A 9221-nucleotide genomic window follows, 5' to 3' on the forward strand; every position below is an offset into this window, starting at 1 on the left:
TTCTGTGATTCTGTGAGTCTGTGATTCTGTGCTTCCGGACAAAAAGAAGCACTGGTGAAACACTGTGGCATTACCAGGTGGCAGTGATTTAAGGCACCTTTTATGCATGTTCCCACCAAACTTTTTAATCACCATTCAGTGGAAAGACATCTACTGCTTGTCATTTCTGCAGAAGTGTCACTTTGTACATCCACTTTATGCTTAGAAAATTAATAAACTAGCAGCTAAGTGGAAATGAAGGAAAACCACTGCTCTTGTCTTACCACAGCCCTGAAAGTTCACAGCTACCTTGTTGGAGCAACTGGTGAGGTTACCTGTCAGCAATACAGATACTCTCTGTCTCTTGTATTTCATCAAATACAGCTTTGGGGCATAAAAGCTTTATAGTCAAATTACAAGTCCTGCTTAATACTGTAACATCTGAGTTGTCACCAGACATCACAGTTCTTGGTATTGGTCTCGTTCTTAACGCAGCAAGAAATGCGGGAGCTGGTACCTTGTACTCGAAGCTGTGGCCGTGGAAGTGTGCTGTGTGAAGGTCTACTTCATTGCCCATTGCCATCAAATACCAGCTGACCTTATCCCCTACGTGCATGGTCAGGCCACGTAAATTTCCAAACACCTTTCCATTAATGGCTAAACAGAAGGAAAGAGCGGGACAGAGAATGCAAATAAGACTTTGGGATTCGTTACTCTCTGAACTCTAATAGTACACAGGATTTGAAAGCCAATGTCAGGCAAAAGTAACAGCTTTGGATGGTGTATTAGGAAAACAAAACAAAAAAAACCAATTGGACAGCATATTATGAATGGGTCTTCTTATATTTCATATTGAACTAGATGTAGTTAAAAGAACAGTTCTTTACTGTATACCATTGCTCATATTGCAGTTCCTAAAGATCTGTATTTCCTGCAGCTCTTGTAAAGGGTAAGCTTTACCAGGACATGCTTTAGGATGCACATTGCCTTTGCAGCTTATCCAGAACAGTTGTTTGCTAACATCAAATGAAAATTTCAAATATGATTTTTTCATAGGTTAAAAAAAAATCATTCAGTGGCATTAACAGTGTTTTCAAATAGTTTGAGTTAAATTTTTCAGGCCTTCAGCTCTGGAATTGGAAATTTAGAGGGAAAAAGAAAGTAAAATTCATATGCAGTACTTTCAAACATATAATTTTATAGTTTAAATTGGAAAACATACCATGCATTTTATTACTTTCAAGGAATTCCTCATCCTCTTTGTCAACAAGGTGTGGGTTGGTAGAATAGGTTTTAATGTTTTCATCCAAGTACCATGACTCATTTTCATCAAAAACCATAAAAAGAAGAGCAAATTGAATGTTCTTTTTAGCATGAAATGATGGCAAATAATGTCTATGACACACAACAAGTGTGCCTATTAATCCACTGTAAGTGTCCTGAAATTACAAACAAAAAAACATACAATTACAAGATGTGACTAAGCAGAAGCTGTTTTAATACCAGACATGAATCTTCTTGCTATTTTTACAGCTGTCAGTGCCAAATGAGTCTATTTCTTCACTGTTACGTGTCACTCACGGATCAAGTTCAATGGACTATGAGGAGTAACTGCCTCTTTTTTCAACTCTTGCTAGAAATAAACATTTGTTACATTGTAATTACTTGCTCATCTTTTTTTTCCAAATGATTTTTGTTTTAGGATTTTGAGCTTTGTTTCCATCTAAAATACACTTCTTGACACCTTCATTTGTGTTTGCTGAGACATGAAGGAAAGAACACATTAATTTCCATTAAAAATTATTGGTCATGTTAAGGTAAAGGGTGCTTGTACAAAAATGGCAGATGATTGAAGTTCCATAGTCGCACAAGTGATTGCCAAGATACTGAGCAAGCTATAAGCTTCAACTGTAAGAACGAAACCGAGCGGTGGTCTGCAGCAGCAGCAGGAGAACAAGGCAGCGAGAACATGAAGAGCTGCGACTCTCAAATTCTGCCCCGACTTTCCTGCGTTATTCGAGACAATTAAATTAAATGGTGCGGTAATGGGGGAACAACTGGACAGAGGAAGCAGAAAGAGTTTCAAACTTCTCTCCCTTTTGCTGTCTTGAGGTCATGAACAAAGCCCTGTAGATGTACATTAGTAACAAACCTTAACGATGTCCACCGTGGAATGGTACGCCCACGCAATACAGTGTGGATCTCCCCTCTCAGAACTAGATCTCTCTGGGATTTTCCAGACGTACGTTCTCGTTTCACCTGAATTAAATAAATATTGATGAATTTTAGAAGTTTTCTGTGTACTGACCTGTAAAAGGTCATCCTGAAACAGATGCTATCTCCATTTACAGCTTATATTTTTCTTGAACCTCCTCTCCCCAGTTACTGCACTGGCAGCTTATTGTTAATTCCCTTCTGCAGATCCCTGACTCTTCTTGCCAACTTTCTGTTTTTGTGAGGCTGCGCCGTCCAGTTTACCATTCTTAATAAAAACAATTGTGTTTTTTGTAAAGGTGACAGAGGAACTTCTGAGTTAATCCCAAGCATAAGCTATGCTCACTCTATGTAGCCAAATCTGTTTGCTTTCATGAAAGGTGCAGCCACACCGCATCAAAAAATCACTGATTTGTCAATAGACAGGACAAAGAGCAATGCTTAGCAGGGCCACTTTAATTGTAGATATATTTGTCACAATCAGCATAAAAAAAATTAAGAACCTGAGGTAAAAACAAACAAACAAACTCCAAATCTTTCTTGCTATCCTAAAATGGAAGCTTGCTAAACCTTACTAGGAGGCTTGATTTTACCTGCTCAAAATAAACAAGGATGCTCTGATACCTGGGTTAGTTACAGCAACAACAGAACTGTCTGTTTTCACTCCATGGGCATGTATAGAGTAAGGTCTTGATGCCAAGTTCTTAAAAAATATTCTAATTTTATCTCCAATATTTGACATAAGCAGTGGCCCTGTTGGATAGAAGAGAGAGATTAACCTGGTTTTACAAAAGATCAAAGCAGAGAGAGTTTGTTGTGTTCAAATACACAACATTGGCTTAAATTCAACTAAAGCCAGAGATGGATGATGCCATTCACCATGAAATGCCAACGTGAGCAGCTGAAGTTCAGCTTCTAAGTAGAGCCCTAAGTTTCCAAAGCTCCGAGCACCTACCATGTGCTTGAAGTCAGTTTGGATGTTTCTGCCCAGTTTTATGCTGGCTTTGAAAGTACTGACCTGTGTCAGGCAGCAAACCAGAAGGGCTTTTTTCTTGTAAAGCAAGCAATGTAATATTGCAAGGAAAGCTCCATAATAAAAGTAGCAATTCCATGTAGGGTTATGCACTTTGTGTGGGTAGAACTATACTCAGTATTACTTAAATATTATCTTGTTCTGTTTCACTGCATTTTTCCCAGTTTCAAAACTGAACTTCGTGGTGACTATACCTTGAATTTCCAGGTGCTGCTGCTCCTCTGTCCTGGTTTTGGGAGTAGTGAACGTCTGATCAGTGTACTCGCGGTACACTACCTTTCTGTATTTTGAGCCAATGAATTTGTCTTCTTTATTTAAAAATGGATTGCCAGGACTGGGCGGGGGGAGGGGGGAAGAGAGAGAGAGAGATAAGAATATGTAACACATTTCTTCACATATTTTGAATCACCTTTTGCAAGTATGTCAACCATCAAACAGAAATCCAGCTCGGTGAAACAGTAATCTCATGGACCACTGGTATCTTCAACACAAAAACATTTTTGTTAAGCTGTGAGGTTTCTCTTAACCTGGAAGGTTAAAAAGCCCACTGTGAAATAGGCAAGTCTATACAATATTTGAGAGAATGCAGAGTGCTTGGCCTGGCAGACATTTCAAATTTAAAGAAGTCATCCAGCAACTTGCATACCAAAAACCAGAGCCCTCAGTGACTTCTGCAGCTCTGAAACAAAGTCTAAAACTTGTAAAGCTTAAGTGCCTCGCTGAAATGAAACGAGAGAGACCGATTCTCTGCTGAGATCACAGGCTGAGACAGTGAGAAAAAAGTCACATAACAGCATGGTCCATATTCCTTGTGCTTAGAACTATGACAGAGTCCACTGTGGCTTGCAGCACAAGGAAATGTGCTATCAAGCTGAGGAAAAAGAATAAAATACAATTAAGTCAATTTAAAAACATAGGCAGTTACAATCTACTATTGTACTTTAACCTCAACTGAAGTTATACAGCTGGAACAGATAGAAATTCATCAGTTCACTGTTTAGCCTCTTCTGCTTATTGACACAAATTATTTGGTCCAATCAGTTCCCTCTCACTGAGATTCAAGTACTGGGAAACAAACACCAAGGCAACAAGCTTCACAGTGAATGGATTCAGTCACGGACTTGTCTTGAGTAAGCTGATGAAATTGAGAGGAGTGAAAATGAACCTTAGTCAGAGTACAGACAAACATAAGACAAAGACATGGCGCGCGTTGTAAGTAATCCGACATCAGGAGAAAGCAGTCATCGTACCCACAACATAAAGAAGAAGTTAAGCATGCTGCATCGAGGGCTGTACCAACACCGGTAAATAATGAATGCACGTGCACTGCCCAGGACCCACGAGAATCTGCAGCTGCCCCACAGAAGATTTATGCTGGACCATGTCACAAACATCCCACTGTCTTTACATGGCAACATTACTGGAGAAGGACCACAAATTCAAGTGAACCCCAAAAACACATGTGCAAAGAAAGCATGTCTAGAAATGCCTTGAGAAGGAAAAGGTTCAGAGAAGTGAGTCGCTCCTTTGCTTTTTTGCATTGTTTCCCTTCTGTATATTCCAAAGTACCTTTCCTCATGGAATTGATGCCGCTCAAATTCCCATGTCCTGTTAGGAGAATAGTCCCATTCAACTTCCACTGCAGCAATGTAGTAAGTCTTTACATGCAAATACATCGAGAGATCCACATTCCACCAGTGGCATTGCTTCACTTGGTAATGCTGTTTCATGCCCGCTGTGTAGTGATCTGTTGTCAGGCATGACACTTCAAAAACTCCTACAAAAAACAAACATTTGAGGACAAAAATCTGTTGCTAGTATATCTTGACATTGTATTACCTATGTTGATTTAGTGTTTAGAGACTGAGACATGGGCTATTGTTCATATCAGATCCAAAGTATTCGTGTAGTATGGCTACTTGTGGTAATAAAATCAGGATACTCGGAAGCTAGAAAAAGCAAGGCTTTAGCATTAAGAGTTTACCACCCATGACTGTAAGTTTGCTGCCCTTCAAACACATCTGTACACAGTTTTATCACCTAAAGGATCAATATATTTGCTATTTAAAGCTTGTCTCTAAGCATAAAATGTTCATGGGTAAACAGTTTCTAAACTAGTAACAGGATTTTTAAACAAGACATTTACCTTCAGAATCAGGCTTCATAATAGCTGTAAGGAATGTATGTGGAAAAAGATTTGCTGTATCCCTTCTTGTTCCTTTAGTTACAAATGTGTTTTCTGAAAAATATATCCCATGGATATCAACTTCTGTCCCCAAGCCCATCAAATGCCAGGAAACCACACTTCCTTTGCACATCTCAAGACCAGGTTGATTTCCATACATGTAACCATTAATGGCTGTAGAAGATTTGAGGAAGCAAAACCCGCCTTGATTAACACATTACTTAATTAAAGTAATTACTTAATTACTTAAACAGATTAAATGAAACACACTTCAGATGTAATATGATCCCTTAGACTGACAGAAATATGAGTAATAAAATACTTTATCACATCAGCAAAATTAGAGAATCAGTTCAAGCAAAACAACTTTTAAGACCCAGTGTTTAAAAACAATTTCTAACTTGTTCTCCCTTTCAGTGTTTAAAGCACAGGACTTGGCGAGCTGGAACTTCTGCTGCTTTATACCCATCAAGGCTGCAGGCTGGGTGAAGCTGCAGCTGCTCCTGTGCAAAACTTTCAAAGCCTGGGCCTCGCAGGCACCGCTGAATGCTCAGCATCAAGACTCATAATTAGCCGGTGTGCCCCAAGGGCAAAATTTAAGAAATAAGAACAAGCAAATACATTTAAAGATTAGGACTTATTTATAAGACTAGGTACAGAAGATAAATATGTTTTTCACATGAAACTTAAAAGAAGTTTCTGCAGTACCAAAATACGACCAGTGTTAACTCAGCTCTGCCCTATTAACGAAGCAAAGATTTTCATTCCAAGAGGGCCATGGTGCTGGTAAAGGGATCCAGACTTGGCCACGGACACAAAATGAGCCAAAATGTGCCCTTGCCACGGAGGTGAGCGGTGTCCTGGGCTGTGTTGGGCAGAGCGTGGCCAGCAGGACCAGGGGGGAGACCCTTCCCCTCCACTCAGCACTGCTGAGGCCACACCTGAGGACTGTGTCCAGTGCGGGGCTCCCCTGTATGAGAGAGATGACCATACTGGAGAGAGCCCAGCGAAGGGCCATGAGCATGATGAAGGGACATGAAAGCATCTCTCCTGTGAGGACAGGCTGGGAGAGCTGGGACTGTTCAGCCTGCTCAATGCTCCACTGCCATGCAAACACTGAGCTGCTGGCGTCGTATGTTGAACCACCACATCCAGCTGAAATGGAACTGCATTCAGACGTGGTTTTGTTCCCATGGGAAGGAATGAAATGTCTCTGCCACTACACAGTTTCCCAGTTTCCAATATGAGATCATGAATGTAAAAACCTTATTGTAGATATGAATATTTGGCTAACTAATAATTTTCTTACAGTGCATTTTGTTAGACTCTTGAAAGTCTGCATCATCTTTGTCAATTTTATTAGGGTTTAGTGTAAACATCAAAATATTGTCATCCAAGTACCAGCTCAGATTCTCATCAAATATTGTGGCAAGTAGAAAAAACTCCACGTTCACATTTTTCTGTTGAGAAGAAATAGAACAAAGGAAAGTAGAAATGAGGGAACAGAAAATGTCAGGAAAAAATAAAATGCACACAATAATTTATGTGTATAATTCACAAAATAGGATAGAAGCATACATCGATACTTCATTCTGATGAACTCAAAGCTCTCTAGTCTATCCAATGACTAGATATCTACTGCTAATGCTCTTTCTGTCAGCAGGCACCACCTCTGGAAATGAATGAGTGTTTTGGTCTTTAAAGTCTCTATGCTTCTCTGGTCACTCTCATCCCAGCTGAGACTTGAACACCAGTGGTTGCTCACTGCGACAGTGGTTTCACAATACAGAGTCTGTCTGTCTGGACCCAGACTGATTTTGCTTTAAAAAAAAATAAAAAACAAAACAGAACACAAACCCACTTTCTTAATTTTATGTATATCCCTCAGTACATGGGTGAGACCCCGATGTGGAGAGGAGGTGGTGCTGAGCAGTGTTAATGTGGCAGGCCCTCAGGGCACAATGCAGGAAGAGAAAGCAGATTCAGCAACAAGGATGCAAACACTTCCATTTCTCTCTGACTGACCTGTTTCCCAGAAGGGAGCAGAGCTCCTTTCCTGCACACCAAGAGAGGACCCACAAGGCCAGAACTGGTGTCTCTGACTGCATCCACAGCCGAGTAGTAAAGCCAGGTTAAACAGTCAGGATCCTGGTCTGTGGGGCCCACATCTTCTGGCACATCCCACTCGTATGTAAATGTAGCACCAGGACTCACATGAGAGGCTGGAGATTCAGTGCCTGTTGTAGAAATCAACATCAGGAATTTTGCCTAAGGAACATTGTTTATTTTATCCCCTTTAATACATCAGCATGTAGAACAGCTTGTTCTCTGGTGCCCCGTCTATAGGCATACCTCTGGAGGCAGCACCATACAAGGCCCCCTCGTTGCTCTTGCGGTAACTCACACCATGGGGCTGAATGCTAAAGGGGCGGCTGGCATTGTTTCGGAAGGTCACCCTGATGCTCTCACCCACTTCAGCCTTGATAACTGGTCCTAGGAAAGAGCACATGGCCTAATTACAAGATGTTTCAATCAAGTGATGTACAGATGACCACGAGCTTGTAGTAATCGCTAGCTGACTGATTTTCCCCTTGCATGGGGAACTGTCCCTGGGCCTGTGTGGCCACTGACCAGGTTCCTGGCCCATGACCTGAATCACATGGCAGCCCAGTAGCAACTGGACTGCTCTATTCCCAGTTCCTCACAGAGCCCCAGTGACACCCCTCTGGGAAGGGATCTATAGACATTAGTGCCAACCTCAGACTCAGTTCATAGCCATGCCAGAAGCAGCCAGGTTGTAAACAGGGCCAGACCTGCCTAGCCTGGCCTCGTAATTCAGAGCCTGACTTTTGGAGACCATGGTATATTCCCACAGGCAAGCTGGGCACCACCCCAGCATTGCCTTGGAGAGCTTTCTTACACCCTGGGGTGTCTTTCGGAGGAAGCCACTGGCACCGCCATCTGCAGGAGTCAGCAGAGCCAAGGGCCCTTCCCTTGGAGACAGAGGGACACTGCTGGAGAGCCAGTGGAAACAACAGTTTACTCTCATAAATCTTTGACATGAAATAACTTTAGATCTCTTACCTAAGAGTCCAAGATGTGCTTCCTCTGCAAGCCTTTTTTTATGTTCAGTGAAAGAACCATCTGTGTATTCTTTGTAAATAGCTTTTTTATAAGAGCCACCAATTCTTGTCTCACTTTGTTCAAAAAATATGCGAGATTCACTGTGTAAAAGAAATCACAATAGATGCAAACAGTTCAAGTCATAATGCTCAGCTTTACAAAGACAGTGAGGACCTCAACCCTATTTTCTGAGGTATGCCCTGCTGAGTTTGTCTTATAAAGTCTCCTCTCAATGATCTGGCCACACACTCACATGTGGTCCCCTATGTGCAGGAATCCATTATCCTTCACTAATTTCTCTTAAAGAAAAAGACACTGTACTGTTTAGAAGATTTAGTCTACACTTTTTAGTCTACACTTTTACTCTTCAAAAAAGGACCTTTCCATGCTTTACAAGCACCATTTGAACAATGAACTGTGTCTCATCCCCCGTGGAGCAGGTAAGTATTCTTCAACTCACAGATGAAGAATCTGAGGAATCAATGTTTTCAGTGAATTGATCCAGGTCTTAAATATCTAAACGCAGAGCAAAGGACAAAGCTGCCTCGCACAGGTTTTCTAGCTGAGATGCTGTTAGTGTGATTTTCATCAGCTAAGGGGGTGATCATTAATTCCTTTCTTCTGTAACTCAGAATAATCAACCATATTGAATCATCATTAATAATATGGCCAAATGCCGGGTCCTGC

At 41.2% G+C, this 9221-nt stretch overlaps 1 protein-coding gene across 1 annotated transcript; it reads right to left on the reverse strand.

The window, feature by feature from the left end:
* Positions 1 to 412: 412 nt before the first annotated feature.
* LOC104533851 (ceruloplasmin-like) lies at positions 413 to 8635 on the reverse strand (the record flags this gene model as incomplete). The annotated part of the gene is made up of 11 exons (XM_010186607.1): positions 413 to 636; positions 1202 to 1418; positions 2132 to 2238; positions 2818 to 2946; positions 3421 to 3560; positions 4796 to 5003; positions 5373 to 5585; positions 6721 to 6871; positions 7437 to 7648; positions 7764 to 7904; positions 8496 to 8635. Coding segments are annotated over 11 exons (1882 nt in total), but the record flags the coding sequence as incomplete, so codon positions are not given.
* Positions 8636 to 9221: the final 586 nt, after the last annotated feature.

The sequence above is a fragment of the Mesitornis unicolor genome, unplaced genomic scaffold (genome assembly GCF_000695765.1).
Source record: "Mesitornis unicolor isolate BGI_N332 unplaced genomic scaffold, ASM69576v1 scaffold41006, whole genome shotgun sequence".
Lineage (NCBI taxonomy): Eukaryota > Metazoa > Chordata > Aves > Mesitornithiformes > Mesitornithidae > Mesitornis > Mesitornis unicolor.